Below are 16,720 nucleotides of genomic sequence, written 5' to 3'. Positions count from 1 at the left end.
GGGATTAATATAGAAAGAGATTGAAACATGTATAAAGGTTTGGGCAGAACATTCATTTTGACTGCATTTATTCTACAAAGCAATAAATCTCTACCCACCTTCTCTAAAAGACTAGCCAAATTAAGTTTATAAAGATTCTTTAAATTACCATCCACCTGTATACCCAAATATTTAATACCAGTAGGTGAGCATTTGAAGGAAAAAAAATAGTGCAGTATAGTACAGCCTGATAATGGCAAAATGACACTTGTCGATATTAACTTTATATCCAGGCTAAAGGTTCAATAGTCAGCGCAAAGAGAGCTGGGCTTAGGGGACAACCTTGTCTACTACATCCTCTGTATAAGGGGAATGCAGCCGAAATTATTCCATTAGTAACAGTTTTTGCTTTGGGAGATTTATAAGGTGACTGAATTAAGTCAATATATGCATCTCCAAATCCAGATTTTTTCAGCACTTCAAAAAGATATGACCACTCTACTCAATCAAAAGCCTTTTCGGCATCAAGAGAAACATCTACTCCCTCTATACGCTTTTCTTTAGCAATATGGATGACACTGAAAAATCTCCTCAGATTATTTGCTGATAGTCTTTCAATTACAAAACCAGTTTGATCTGGGTTGATCAACAGTAGAAGACAAGTTTCTAATCTCTTGTCTATCATTTTTGTAACTAATTTATAATTCACATTAAGAAGTGAAATTGGCCTATAGGAGGCGCATTTCAGCGGATCTTTAACTTTCTTATATAATAATACAGAAATTATTGCATTGGAGAGTCTAGAAAACATTTGTCCGTCCTTGACTGTTCAAGCACTTCCATCAAATAGGGCACCAGCAAATCTTTAAATTTTTATAGAACTCAGATGGGAAGCCATCCTCACCCGGAGATTTATTATTAGGCAGTAGACAAATAGCTTCTATCAACTCAGAGGCAGAGAAAGGTTGATCCAAACTAAGCCTTTCTTCTTCTGAAAGACATGGTAAGTGAACTGAGGATAGGAAAGAATCCATCTGAGAATGATCTATACTTGCGTGAGAAGTATATAACTCTATATAAATGCATCATTAAATCTCTACAGGATTGTATGTTTCCGCATTTCCAGTATCTATTGCGTTTATCGTTAGTTTCTGTTCATCTTGTTTTAATTGCCAGGCCAAAACTTTGTGCGCTTTCTCGCCAAGCTCATAATAACGCTGAATAGAACTAATAATAGCTCTCTCTGCCTGGTAAGTGTTCAATTTATTATATTCCATTTTTTTACTGAACAATTCCCGATAAACAACCTTATTCTGATCTTTATGGTATATTTTTTCAAGTGCTGAGATTTCAGATTCAAGCTCATTCCATTTGGAATTCTTTCTTTTTGTTAACCCCTTAATATATGCAATACATTGACCCCTAAGATAAGTCTTTCTTAAGGTAACTATTTCTGCCCCTGATTTCTTAGCCCTCAGGGGTCTGAGGATTTTTGGGCCCCTGGAGAAGTTTTGACATGCCCTGACATTTGTGCTTTTTTCAGTTGTTCATAAACATATTCATGGAAAAAAGTGTCATTACACTGTATTCAGCACAAACTAGGCTACCATAATATGTGAGGAACATGTATGTACATGTTTGTGTTTTTGAAGGAATTATGCATGGTTATTAAAAAACAAAAAACTTAAGTCACTGAAATAAAGCCAAAATATATATATTAAAACTTTGTTCACAAGACTTCTGGGTTTTGAGGTTGTAGACTAGAGTTTTTGCTTCAAAATGAGGTAAAAATTATGCTGCCTGCTTGTTCATATAAAACAATAGAGGGATTTAAATTTTCTAAAACATCTTTGGTCAAGAAACACAGTATGCGTGGAGGCATGAATCCTCATGTATAATGGGTGATTCTCACCTGAGAAGACAAAAGAATCACATAATAATGACCTGAAATGACTTGCATAATAATGAGGCCTTTCAGTCAGGTAGGCTGTGAAAAAACCCTCTGTGATCATGATTCAAATCTCATCATGGTGTAAATCAAACATACAGAAAAAACAGCAATACTGTGAAATATTATTACAATTTAAAATAAAGGTATTCTATTATTAAAACATAATGCATTTCTATGATACAAAGTGTCTGAACAGTTATATTACCTCTATGGCATTTCATATAGGCTTAAAAGCATTTGGAGAAATATTGATGGATTCTCATGTTTATGTCAATTTTCTATACAGAGGAGTATTTATTCATTATTTATTGTCATCACTGTGAACGCTGGATACTGTGTTTACGATTCATACTTGCAGCCGGAGGGCGCTCTGTGCACTTTTAGTCCACAAATGTCAATGCTAAAGAATAATAGGCAATCCAGGAAATAACTGAACTAACAGAGGCCAGAGATCTCTAACTATGGCTATTCAAAACACTTTTCAAGACAATAAATACACGATTGAGACGATGAATGCATGTATTGTAATTGACATGTATTGAGAATTTGCGTCTGAATAGCGCTGGCTCCGTGGGCGTGGCCGCATTAGCGGATAATGAGCTGAATCACAGATTTCTGACATGGCTCTCTTTTCATACAGATTACATAAACACAGAATGTTTGTTTTCGATTTGACCTGACATTTCAATGTTTTTTTAGACACAAGTCTAATTTTTTTGTGATTAGTATTCACTAAGTTTCAGTTCATTTTCTGAGAACTATCAGATTGGACTTCCTTCAGAGGGAGACGAGAGATCATGATGGTTTTCTTTTTTTTACAAAAAGCACAAAATTTTGTTTTTACTCTGAGTGTACACAAATAAAAGAAGATATTCCACAGATTAAAATGGTGTATAACTCTTAATTGTATGTGCAACAGTATTTTGAGTCTCTTTCACAATGGTAAGAAAAAAAACGGCGATACCCTCAGACCTCAGAGTGTTAAGGTACATATACTCTTATTCTTTTAACTGGACTATGTAGGCCCTTTGTATTAAATGTCACAAGTTTCAAAGGCTTTATCATGTAGTATTATCTATGATATTCAAAACACCGTATAAAATGCCCTCATAACAACTGATTTGAAATGTTAACATGTATATCTCAGAGAACCAAATAATCAAAATAAAAGAAAACATATAAACACAGAAATTCTAACATAGCTGCTGAGCCAGAACTATACAGCAGCGGAGAAAAAAAAAAATCAGTTAAGAAATGATTAGCTCGCGCTTCTTTCCAAAGGACAAATTAAGTGCTAACCATGAGCTCTCTTTATACATAAAAACACACTGATGCAACAGTAATTTAGAAGAATAATGCCCCAAACAATTAAACTCAAATCCAAAACCAATAGTCCGCCCATCAGAGAAGTCCGCAATCTGATGGAGTCCCTCACCAAGAAATTGAAGCAAAGAGAGAAAAGATAATAATAATAATAATAATAATAATAATAATAATAATAATAATAATAATGCGGACACAAGCTGCAACTCCTTAAATGAGGTGGGGAAAATAAACCAAACTACCAATTCAAATAAAATCCGGAGCGACCAAAGATGATCAGGTTAGGTTCTCAAAGCATCAGACAGACAAGTCACTCACCGACCAGTTCTAACAATTAATCGCCGAGTCAAATCAACCTGGGATAAGAGCCCTTATCTGTCCGTCCTGGAGCGCCCCGGACTCAGTCACGTCCAGCAAACTTCTCAGTAATGTTCCGACAGAATCTTGAATGCTTCGTCAGCCGTATGACAGAACCGTGTTCCACAATCCTCCGTAAGAATTCGGATACGAGCGTGATAAACGAGGTGACAATTGACATTCTTCTCCTTTAAAGCCTTGAGCACTGGGATCATTCCTCTTCTCCGGCTAATCACATCTGATGAGAAATCCGGAAAGAAACTTACTCTCTTCCCATCAACAGAAATTGGAGCTTTATCTTGGGCGATACGTAGGATACTTTTGCAGTCCAGGAATTTCAGAAGTCGAATTAGGAAGGGCCATGGGGCCCTCTCCGAGATTCGTGCCGCCGGAATGCCGTGGGCATGCTCAATGTCAAGTGGGGCGCCAAAGTTCTCTTCTCCCAAAATGCTCGGCAGCCATTTCTTAAAGAATTCGACCATGTCTTGACCTTCAACTCCTTCACTCAATCCAATCAGGCAGATGTTATTTTGTCTGTTGTAATTTTCTATATATTCCAGCTTATTTCTGAGAACCTCGTTGTCTTTTTTGAGGAGACTGGGGGACTGCTCATTTCCCTAAACTGTATCTTCCACATCGCTGATCCTTGGTTCAGCTGCAGAGATTAGAGGTCTGACATTTGAGAGATCAGCTCCTGCTTAACACTCCCAATGATCTCGCGAAACTCTTTCAGCACGGTGGCCATAACCTCCGCTAAACTTTCCCCCTTAGAGACGTTACCCTTGGTGCCATTTTGCACTGAGACTTTCTCTCAGTTTCAGCAGTTCTATGCTTATCTTTGCTTGGTTTCGGTCGATGCTCCATTATTCCCGGTTGCTCACAATTACCAGGCGGACTTTAATCACTATTGGGCAACGTTTCAGTGTTTGTTTCAAAAGATATTAAACAATTTCTAGAGAGCTCTCCTGGTAACATCTAACTACCTCGTCCGCATCACGTGACTCCCAACATAGCAAATTCTTTGACAGTCTCACTGAAGAGGCCACCTTAAGAGACTGGGTCATCGAGAAAGCGAACCCTTTCGGCGTCCTTCATCTCAGCAAGGTTTAGCCACATGTGGCGATCCAGACCCCAGAAACCAATCATCCAATCGTGAATACTTTGGTGAAAGCGATGGAACCAACCCAACTCCAACCCAATGCTCATGGCCACCAACTTAGCGTCAGCCTCAGACTGGGCCACGAAACCCGAACGTGGGGGCCCAGTTGAAGCTTCAGCGTCTGAAGGCGTAAGCCACCCCCCGATGCTGCGAGAGAAACCTCATCATCTGCTGGACCCCCGAACGAAAAGTTGATCTCACTCAGAAGAACATGAACGGAATGACATTTTGAAAAAGACACAGACCGCCGTGTAAGCTCTTTTAGAGAAATTCGCTCTTTTAGAGCGAAATGCTCTCTTGTAAAAACCACTAAAGCACCCAGGGAACCGTTTCACACTTATCCATGCTCAGTGAGAGATCGCTGAATGTGCTGTATATCCAGTGACTGAGGTGAAGGGAAAACTTCTCATAAATGCGTAGGGTCCGAAAAACAGAAGTGAATTGCATTTGCACATGGCTGGCCTTAAATACCTGTATGTACGGGCGTGGCCTTGCATGCAAATTCTGCCCACCAACTTCATTCGCATTTCTTTGGCCTTTTCTGATATACTCAGAGGTGATTGGGTCTCTCAAGGACAATCCCCATTGTGTCGTTGCGAGACACATTGTAGTGAATGACAGAAAGGGAACAATAATTATAAGGGTTTTCATTAAAAGTAAGTTCTGGTCCTCTAATCTGGTCAAACAGCATTCTACATTGCTTGTCTGTGCATTAGCAGTGGGTATTTTTCAGTGACTCTTTTTTTCAGGTTACACTGTTATGTCTGAAGTCTAAATGATTTATGAGTGTCAAGGAGTGTTCTCACTAAATTATACAGTGACAACCCAAACTTTACGAATGGAGCAACACTTATAATTTCCCTGTTACTCTGATAGTTGGAATGTACTCCTAGTCCTATAACGTTTTGGGATTTCATTGAGAATCATATTTCATGTCTTTGATTTTTTACATTTTAGTAGATAGGACATGTGCTGAAATATAACTTGTATTAGAAATATAATCAATATTTGTTTTATCTCGCCTGTGTGTTCTCTATCAAATGATCAGCAAGAACACCTTGAAACTATAAAACAATTATTTAGAATTACCTCATACACATTTTCCTTACATAAAGTATTTATGTACAATCAATGCTAAAAGAAGTTAATCATGTGCATGCAATGCTAAAATAAATCTGCACCTGAGGAAAAGCTCAAAGTGTTTCACTAGTGCCCTCAGGTTCTTTTCTGGTATGTGCATCTTCCTCAGGATTTCTGGAAGTTTCACTAAAACAAAAAGGCAAAAATAAATAAATAATACACAGTTAAAGATTAAGATAATAACTTCAATTTATGAGAACACTTTTGAACATAAGCAAGAAGCTAATATTCACCAAATAGCCGAAGCAGGTGCTGAGAGCCATAGAGGTAAGAGGGAGGTGGAAGCTGGTCGCTCTGAGGGTAGTTATCTGGTGTCAGTCTCCAGCTCAGAACCTCAAGACAATCATATAAAAGGTGAGCCAATTTAATGAGCTAATTCTGTAAATTAGGTTATAGGTATACAAGCAGTATTGCACCAGATTGTTTTAAGTACAGATCCTACATCTCTAACAGTGCAAACATAAACAAAGAAAATGTTTAAAACTGTACAAAGAATCAGTGCATTTTTGCTGATGACAACATTAAAATGTAATGGTCAGTACCAGAGAAATTCTCAATACCAATTTTGACAACACAGCAAAACCTAATATTTTACTTAACAGACAGCAGATACTTTAGGAGTTTGCAGTGCTGTTGTATTGTTATGTTTAGTGGGGATTCTGACTCCCCTCTGTCAAATGTCTGAAACTGTGGTTTCTTTTGTAGGAGCACGATTACCATTGCAACATTTTGGTCAGCATAAAACGATACATCATTTTGATACAATGTGTAGTGATTTTTACTCCATTCACCAGTGACGTAGTGATTTTTGATCACGTGTCACTTAAGGTGTGGTTATGAGTGTATCAGATGACCCCTTCCCCCTTTTGTAATACGGGGCACCAGTTAAGAATACTATCTTAACAATTTAAGAACACTCCAAAAGAGCTGTTCAATAATCAGAATTAATATAAAATGGAGTAAGCGGTCAACTGATTTATCTTAAGGATTTGTAAGAGTCTGGTCAACTAGTAGAGTCTTTGATCATCAACACAAGGAAGACACAGTTATAATAAAATCAATGAAATTTATTAACAATAGACATGCATGAGTAAATACCACAACGATTAATAACAAAATAATGAATATGCACTTCTAAAAGATAGTCAAATAATAATTAAAGAAGAATACTAAATTAAATCAAAGAAACAATAAGTGAAGTGAACACAGAATGGATAAATGCAATGCTGTTGAACAATGTAGGATGGAAGAGAATCTTATGGGAATGCTTCTTATGGAAGCCACCTAATGGCTCTGGTAAAATGGTGATAAATAATTGCTTATTTATCATTCAACAAATAATATCCCTATTATTTGTAAACATCTGACCTCAAGTAACTGTTATCTAAACAGGTTAGAAAAACATATACTGCATGTATAAACTAATGCCAAGGTCTCTTAGAAAGAGGTTTGGTAAGTTTATATTTACGTTCCACACAGTCGGGTGATCAGTCCGGTAGCAGGAAACGCAGAACAAGGGTGTGTCTACCTGGGGGACATATTTATCCCTTTCTGATGATGAGGAGATTGAAATGTGGTGCCTTGCCGATCCTGTAGTGTGATTGGCCACTGTTATCTGAAGCAGACCCGGTGTTGCCCACCCTAGTGTGGAACTAATTTGCATAGCATAAAGTACAGTGTTATAATAGTGTCTTTGACATTTTACCCATGCATTATTTCTTTACCAAACCTCTTTCAAATTATTAAAGGCATTGTAGGGAACAGATAGACACCAAACACACTATGACATGTTTAAATCATCATCCATGCATTTGTTTATCTGTGAACAGGTCTTCAGTTTAGATCAAATTAAGGCCTCCAAACATAGGTATGAATGGATTTAGATAGATCTCTGTGGCGTCTCTTTATTTCAGTCATTGCTGCTCCATCCAGGGGGTCCTGAAGGAATTTTTATGGCAGTCCTTGCCTAAACCTTAGGAATGAGTTTGGTGGTTAGAGTCAAGGGGTGCTTCTCAATTCTTATTTGTGCATCCTCATTTCCTTTCCTCGAGTCTTAGCTCCACGCATTCAGGATGCAAGAGAAGGATGCAAGGAAAAGATGCGAAGACAGAGGAATTGAATCAAGTGAAATGATATCCTCGCTCCCTTTAGTGTCTCTTCAAAGCAGTGGTCTCAAACTGCCGGCCCGCCGGCCATTTACGGCCCGCCCTCCCCCTCTACCCGGCCCGCAAATGATCTAAAAAATAAAACACAATCCAGCCCGCTAAATTATTATTATTATTCTCTAGTTGCTATCGGTTTGATATGCAAAGAAAAAGTCGCCGTTCTATGGGGGCATTCACATACCACGTCACACAAGCGGCTGCTTTCCAATGCGCTTTCGCTCCAGTTGCATCTGTCGTTGCTATGCAACCATGAGCCGCGCTCTCAACCGCGTTGCTTCTATTATGAGCATGCTTGCCTAAATTACAGTAAAAGCACTCGACTAAGTCACAAGCGTCGATTTAAACCACCGAAACGTGCCCGATACAGCCATTAAACGTTACCGATGCTCAAACGGCATCTTGGACAAATGCGCTACCAGGTGTCTGTCAAGAAACAGAAGAGTGTACAAATGTATTCAGGGATTGTATTTGTTCAGTACAGTGTTGGTCAGTGGAAAAATTTTATGTTATTTAAGCTAACAAAGTAAGGGAAAATACTTCCACTAAATATTAAAAACTAATAATGTATGTAACAATGAGAGATTTTTATTTTTTGGCAAAATAAAGTTGATAGTTTTTTGTTTATTTATGACCCCTCCACGCCACAAGTGTCCTCTGTAGTGGACATTATATTTTAGTGGTTTTCTCTGACATCATACATGTCACAGTTTTAAGTCTGGATGTCCTGTAAAGAGCACATTCAGGGCTTTGCAGAGATACCAGATTTTTAGAGGTTTCCCCATGACAACAACAACTTCTTGGTCTTTAAATAGGACAAAAAAAATGAAAATTAGCACTCTTATGGAAATATGATAATATTTTGTGATTATCTAAATCGGATTTATTTTCAAATTGTTTATTATAAATCAACATCTCAGGAAAATGTTATGGGGTTTCAAATCAAAATATGAATTTCTGTTATGAAACAGAACATTGATTTCATACATGTCCACTGTAGAGGACACCGGGACTTAAATCATGTTTATCAGGCATTTCAGGAGACACAACAAGTGAATAGGGAAAGAAATTATATATCAATATTCCTATTAATTATTAGATATTATTATGAAAATGTTGCCAATTATTGCTCCCATTATTACACTTCTTTTTTCATTGCATGTTGCTCCAAGAACACATTAATATGCAAATTAGATACAGTGTATAGATACATTGTATTGAATGGGAAAACCCATGTATGGCTATTTTACCCACATATTGCATAAAGTAAAATGGTATATCAATTAATTCCATTATAGGTTTCATAACATAGTTGAGAATCATCTTTATACAAAGTTTGGTTAAAAACAATCCTGAAGCCTAAAAATTGATTGGTTGATAAAAATTGATTAAAAAAAAAATCCCATTGTTTTTGCCTATACATGTCATTTCATGACATTTTATTTTTTAAACAACTTAGTCCTGGTGTCCACTACAGAGGACATAGCATAACACATGAATAAAATTTTTTTAAAAATGTTATTTTTTCATTTCTTTCTTATGCTCTAAACAATATAATGACGTGAAAAAATACTGAATTTAAAAAAAAAAAAAAAAAACATTTGGGGGTCTCAGGAGGATAAAGATATTTTAGTAGGCAAATTTGATGTAAATGAGAAATAATGCAAACGAAAGTAAATTTTCTGAAATGTTGCGCTTTCTTGCGCTTGAATGTTAATATGGCCCTCCTATGAGGTGTCAATCACAGAAACGGCCCCCCGCCAAGTTGAGTTTGAGACCCCTGCTTCAAAGCATCATCAGCTGCACTCGAGAGATCTACTCATATGTTGTTAAAGTTTGGTTATTTAAAAAAATTATAATAAATATTAATAAAGCAAGATGCTCCGTTGAAATATGTGAGATGTAAAGTTTATTTAAACAGCAAAATTAAACCATACATTTAAATTATTGTGACAGATATGAAGGGGGAGGAGAATTTATGTATGCGTCATGTTTCTCAATGAGAAAGACTTCCGCAAAGGATGCACCTGTGTCTCCTCGCTGATGACTCCTCGGGAAGCTTCCAGACTCCTCGTTCCTCGCCTCCTCGCAGTGCAATTAGAGAATTGAGATGTCCTTCAAGATGGCTGAGCTCGATCGGTTTCCGGGTCATAGGATGGAGGACGGAGGAGCGAGGAAAAGAGGAGGGATATTGAGAAGCACCCAATGTGTCATCCAATGAGAAGTCCTCTCCTTGGTTTTTGTGGGTGCAGAAGGTCCCCCTTACTGCTCTGGAAGAGGTGTCTGGTAGTTGTCCCAACATCTTGTCTGATATTGCTGAACATTTGTTTATGTTCATTCACCAAAGATCCAATCAAAAGACAACAATACTCACTGTAAAAGGTTTTGCCACTAACTCAACTGACTGATTTCTCTTCTATATGATTTCATTCTCTTCAGACTTCACTGTACAGGATTTATGAGCTTCTACAACTTTTGACCTCCTAACTGAACTCCTTTCCACAAACTCATCATAGAAATAAAAACAGTATAAATAAAAATGGTAACACTTTACAATAAGGTCTCATTTATTAACATTAATTAACCAACATCAACTAACAATGAGCAATATATGTGCTACAGTATTTATTCATCTTTGTTTATGTTAGTTAATAAAAATTCATTAATTCATTGTTAGTTCATGATAGTTCACAGTGCATTAACTAATGTTAACAAATGAAACCTTATTGTTTGTGCTTAATACGATTAAGAGGAAAAGTGTTATTCATTTTTATGGTAACACTTTACAATAAGTGCAACCATAATTGCACTCTCAATATTTAAAGTGCAAATAAGACCAGATTTTTCTCTGATACAGTGCTAAGAGATGGTTACAACTACACTGCCCAGCCTAAAATAGCTTTCATATTGAGAGATATTTGCATGCATCAGGAAGCCGCTTTCAAAGTGCAGGGTATTGAAATCCCGTTTGAATGCACCCGCGTTTTTACTTTCACTTTGAGCAATCGCGCGTAACTCTGTAAATACGGAGGGGCGGCGCCCATTATCCAACTGAATTTAATGTTTTTATTTAAATACAAAGCAAAACGACAGTGGAGGCGCAATGTAAACGTAGCGGTGGCATATTATTTTCTAATCATCCTAACGCTCTGTCATGGCAATATCACGAGACTACTTTTCACCTCGACGAGAAATCTCGTCACATTTCAGTCTCGCTAGATCTCATGACACGAGATCTTGTCACACCCCTAGTAACAAGCTATTTATAGTAACTTTTCTGCCAACTACTGTTTAAAACCCAAAAATCCAGAAAGACTGCGAGCCCCACATTCATAGTTTATGTTTGTATACTTTGTGGGGTGCTTCTATATGCTCAGAACTTGCTTTAGAATTAGGGGCCGTTCACATATCGCGTCTAAAAACACATAGAAAGCACGGCTGCACCGCTTTCTCCTTCTTTCCAAAACACTTGCGCTCCCGTGGCATCTGTCGTTGCTATGCAACCATGAACTGCGCTCTCCAAGAGGAGTAGGAAGTTTCAGCAAAGGGTAAATTGATTTCTGGCCCTTACATTAGCTTTACTACTAGATATATTTATGGAGATGAGATATGAGTTGAGAATTTTTCATCTCGATGCACCTGGAAAAGGCACCGAATGCATGTTGTGACTGTGCCACTTCCATTGAGTGTGCCTGCTGTACGGCTACATTTCAAATAACTGTCTTGTGCGCAATTTCAGGTGATTTTTTTATTTTATTTTATTTTTTTTAACATGTCTTTTAATACCCCTTTTAGACAGGCATTTTGAGCAGGAACTGAGCTACCATATATACACAATTATACAAAAACAAATTCAGGATTAAATTTCATTTAAAATGAATTATATTTGTTTTATCAAGTCATTAATTACTATTATTTTTCTATTATTACTTGTATGTATTTATTTATATATATTTATTTATTTATAATTTCTGCAGGTTTGGTCCTCCATAGCCCTGAATTTCTGTACTTGGGACATTTCTGGGCTGCAACCTTTGGCCAGTGAGTGTCGCTCTAGCCAATAACGCCGCACGGCACATGTGAGGGTGAGACTTTTTCATTGGTGTTTGAGGCTTGTGAAGCTCTTCTAAGTTCTCCTTTCTCAACACAAAAACAATTTGCTAATGTTGCTATTGCTTTGTTGACTGCAATCTGTAACTCAACAAATTACAGTGCATCTGGAAAGTATTCACAGTGGTTCACTTTTTTGACATTTTATGTTACAGCCTTATTCCAAAAGGGATTCAATTCATTATTTTCCTCAAAATTCTACAAACAATACCCCATAATGACAATGTGAAATAAGTTTGTTTGAAATCTTTGCAAATTTATAAATAAAAAAAATAAAAAATAAAAAAATAAAAACAAAACACATGTACATAAGTATTCACAGCATTTGCCATGACACTCAAAATTGAGCTCAGATGCATCCTGATTCAACTGTACTAAGAACTGCAATTATGTTTTTATGCTGATATAATTATTGTTTATTAACAAGCTAGAATGAAAATGGCTACACTCTAGGGCTGGGCGATATATCGCATGCGATTGTCACGCGCATTTCATCAGTAAAGCCGGTTCCCTGATTACCGCAAAATCGCCATCAACCGCTTTCAAATGGAGCGCCATTTAATAGACAGAATTTTAGATCACTGACAAGCTACGCAATATCACGTTCATTATTGCAGATGAATCGCCTTCGATAATGAATGCGATATTGCGTAGCTTGTCAGTGAACTATGGCTCTGTCTATTAAATGGTGCTCCATTTGAAAGAAGGTGATGGCGATTTAGCGGTAACCAGGGAACTGGCTTTACTGACAAAATGCGCGTGACAATCACATGTGATATATACCCCAGCCCTAATTTTAACTAATTTTGTAATAATATTACAGTTTTTTATGTATTTTTGATCGAATGAATGCAGGCTTGATGAGACTTAAAAAAAAAAAAAAATAAAAAGTAATATATCCAAACTTTTGACACACATACATATATATATATATATATATATATTATATTATTTATTTATTTATTTATTTTTTACATTGCCCCTTTTTTACATTTGAGCCCCTGCCCCTGAGGAACTCTGCACGTTCCAGTTTAAATTAATATTTAATTTAAAACAGGGTTGTTTTCATATAATTTGTTATAAACCCATTTATCATATTTGTCGTATTATTTATATATATATATATATATATATATATATATATATATATATATATATATATATATATATATATATATATATATATATATATATATATATATATATATACAGTACAGTCGAAAAGTTTGGCACCACTAAGATTTTTAATGTTTTTAAAAGAAGTTTCGTCTGCTCACCAAGGCTACATTTATTTAATTAAAAATACAGTAAAAACAGTAATATTGTGAAATATTATTACAATTTAAAATAACTGTTTTCTATTTGAATATATTTCACAAAGTAATTTATTCCTGTGACGGCAAAGCTGAATTTTCAGCATCATTACTCCAGTTTTCAGTCACATGATCCTTCAGAAATCATTCTAATATGCTGATCTGCTGCTCAAGAAACATTTAATGTGTACAATTGTACAAAATATTTGTGTACAATATTTTTTTTCAGGATTATTTGATGAATAGAAAGTTCAAAAGAACAGTGTTTATCTGAAATCTAATATTTTGTAACATTATAAATGTCTTTACTGCCACTTTTGATTGATTTAATGCATCCTTGCTGAATAAAAGTATTAATTTCTTTAATTTCTTAAAAAAAAAAAAAAAAAAAAAAATTCTTACTGACCCCAAACTTTTGAATGGTAGTGTATAATGCTACAGAAGCTTTGTATTTCAGATAAATGCTGTTCTTTTGAACTTTCTATTCATCAAGGAATCCTGAAAAAAAAGTACACAACTGTTTTCAACATTGAAAATAATCATAAATGTTTCTTGAGCAGCAAATCAGCATATCAGAATGATTTCTGAAGGATCATGTGACACTGAAGACTGGAGTAACGATGCTGAAAATTCAGCTTTGCATCACAGGAATAAATTACTTTGTCAAATATATTTAAATAGTACACAATTATTTTAAATTGTAATAATATTTCACAATATTACTGTTTTTTACTGTATTTTTAATTAAATAAATGTAGCCTTGGTGAGCAAACGAAACTTCTTTTAAAAACATTAAAAATCTTAGTGGTTCCAAACTTTTGGACTGTACTATATATATATATACATATATAGTACACCCCTCACATTTTTGTAAATCGTGACAACACTGAAGAAATGACACTTTGCTACAATGTAAAGTAGAGAGTGTACAGCTTGTATAACAGTGTAAATTTTCTGTCCCCTAAAAATAATTCAACAGACAGCCATTAATGTCTAAACCGCTGGCCACAAAAGGGAGTACACACCCCTACGTGAAAATGTCCAAATTGGGCCCCATTAACCATTTTCTCTCCCTGGTGTCATGTGACGCATTAGTGTTACAAGGTCTCAGGTGTGAATGGGGAGCAGGTGTGTTAACCCTCAGGGGTCTGAGGATTTTTGGGACCCTGGAGAAGTTTTGACATGCCCTGACATTTGTGCTTTTTTCAGTTTTTCATAAACATATTAATGGAAAAAGTGTCATTACACTGTATTTAGCACAAACTAGGCTACAATAATATGTGAGGAACATGTATGTACATGTTTGTGTTTTTGAAGGAATAATGTTTATGCATGGTTATTGAAAAAACTAAAAACTTAAGTCACTGAAATAAAGCCAAAAAATATATATTAAATCTTTGTTCACAAGACTTCTGGGTATTTGAAGTTGTAGACTAGAGTTTTTGCTTCAAAATTAGGTAAAAATTATGCTGCCTGCTTGTTCATATAAAACAATAGAGAGAACATCAAGAAACACAGTATGCGTGGAGGCATGAATAATCATGAATAATGGGTGATTCTCACCAGAGAAGACAAAAGAATCACATAAATAGCTCTAAATGACCTGCATAAATAATGAGCTCTTTCAGACAGGTAGCTGTGAAAAAACCCTCTGTTGATCATGTCTCTCAAGCTCATCATGGTGTAAATCAAACATACAGAAAAAACAGCAATACTGTGAAATATTATTACAATTTAAAATAATGGTATTCTATTATATTCTTTAAAATATAATGCATTTGTGTGATGCAAAGTGTCTGAACAGTTATGTTACCTCTATGGCATTTCATATAGGCTTTTAGCTTGAAATGCATGCACATTTGGAGAAATATTGATGGATTCTCATATGTTTGTCAATTTTCTATACAGAGGAGTAATATTAAGGATTTATTTTCATTACTATGAGTGCTGGATACTGTGTTTTCAATTCATACTTGCAGCCGGAGGGCGCTCTGCCCCTTTTGTCCACAAATGCCTGCTAAAGAAGAATAGGCAATCCAGGAACTAACCGAACTAACAGAGGCCAGAGATCGCTAACTATGTGTCATGAATGGGGCTCCTTCGGCTTGTCCTCCGGACCGCCAGAGGGAGCCATCACCGGAATATTGAACTTCATTGTTTCGGACTACGTTTACAATGGGCCCTCATTCCTAGGACTGATTGCGCACACACACCTGAACTGAATCACTCTCACACTATAAAACACTCTCACATGCATACATACCTCGCAAAGTCTTGATTTACAACGTACAACGATTTGGCAGTGGCCTTTAGCAAGGCCAAATCCACAGAGCTACCTCCTCATCGTCCGTGCGATTGTGCCATTGACCTGCTCCCAGGCACCACTCCACCCAAAGGCCGCATTTTCCCGCTATCACATCTTGAATCAGTGGCTATGAAGAAATACATCGAGGAGGAGCTCGCCAAAGGATTCATCCGTCCTTCTACCTCACCAGCAGCCTCAGGGTTCTTCTTCATCAAGAAAAAGGACGGCGGTTTAAGGCCTTGCATAGATTATCGAGGTTTGAAAGACATAACAGTGAAATTCCGGTACCCATTGCCACTGGTACCCCCTGCCCTAGAACAGCTCAGACAAGCTGCCTACTTCACCAAGCTGGATCTGCGTTGTGCTTACAATCTGATCCGAATCAGGGAAGGAGATGAATGGAAAACTGCTTTCTCCACGGCCACTGGCCACTACGAAACCTTCGTCATGCCGTTCTGCCTGTCCAACAGTCCCTCCATCTTCCAGTCCTTCATAAATGACGTCTTCCGGGACATACTCAACCGGTGGGTTATTGTCTACATATTCTATATGCCAAAGCTGAAAAATGTGAATTTCATCGAACCTCTACAACTTTCCTGGGCTATGTGATCAGTCGAGAGGGCGTGGCCATGGATGACAGCAAGGTGAAGGCGGTACTGGATTGGCCTCAACCACAAACCTTGAAAGAACTCCAAAGATTCCTGGGGTTCGCCAACTTCTATCGGCGATTCATTCGTAATTTCAGTGGTGTGGCAGCCCCTTTGACATCAATGACCAGGCGACAATCCTCCCGCCTCGTATGGTCCTCCGAAGCGATGCTGGCATTCCAAGAGTTAAAAGAACGTTTCACTTCAGCACCCATTCTACATCATCCTGACCCTGAACTCTCATTCACGGTGGAGGTTGACGCTTCCAGTACGG

The 16,720-nt window shown here is 36.9% G+C and overlaps 1 protein-coding gene across 7 annotated transcripts in view; it reads right to left on the bottom strand.

The window, feature by feature from the left end:
• LOC137032195 (MSL complex subunit 3-like) overlaps positions 1 to 16,720 on the bottom strand; it is a 435,464-nt gene that overhangs the window by 264,771 nt on the left and 153,973 nt on the right. For 5 of the 7 annotated variants that reach the window (XR_010896663.1, XM_067403838.1, XM_067403837.1 and 2 more), the window contains 2 exons: positions 6,143 to 6,242; positions 5,951 to 6,035 (listed from right to left, as the gene is read on the bottom strand). Coding sequence is in view for 6 of the 7 variants with exons in the window: in XM_067403838.1 (XP_067259939.1) it covers positions 5,951 to 6,035; positions 6,143 to 6,242 (185 nt within the window). In the remaining variant the exon portion in view is untranslated. Of the gene's footprint in view, positions 1 to 5,950; positions 6,036 to 6,142; positions 6,243 to 6,742; positions 7,562 to 13,934; positions 13,993 to 16,720 lie in introns of those variants that run through there. The other 2 variants (XM_067403842.1, XM_067403843.1) reach the window with 2 other exon arrangements.

Source organism: Chanodichthys erythropterus, chromosome 12 (assembly GCF_024489055.1).
Source record: "Chanodichthys erythropterus isolate Z2021 chromosome 12, ASM2448905v1, whole genome shotgun sequence".
NCBI lineage: Eukaryota > Metazoa > Chordata > Actinopteri > Cypriniformes > Xenocyprididae > Chanodichthys > Chanodichthys erythropterus.
The sequence above is the reverse complement of the archived record's forward strand: the minus strand, read 5'-3'. Positions and strand labels throughout refer to the sequence as shown.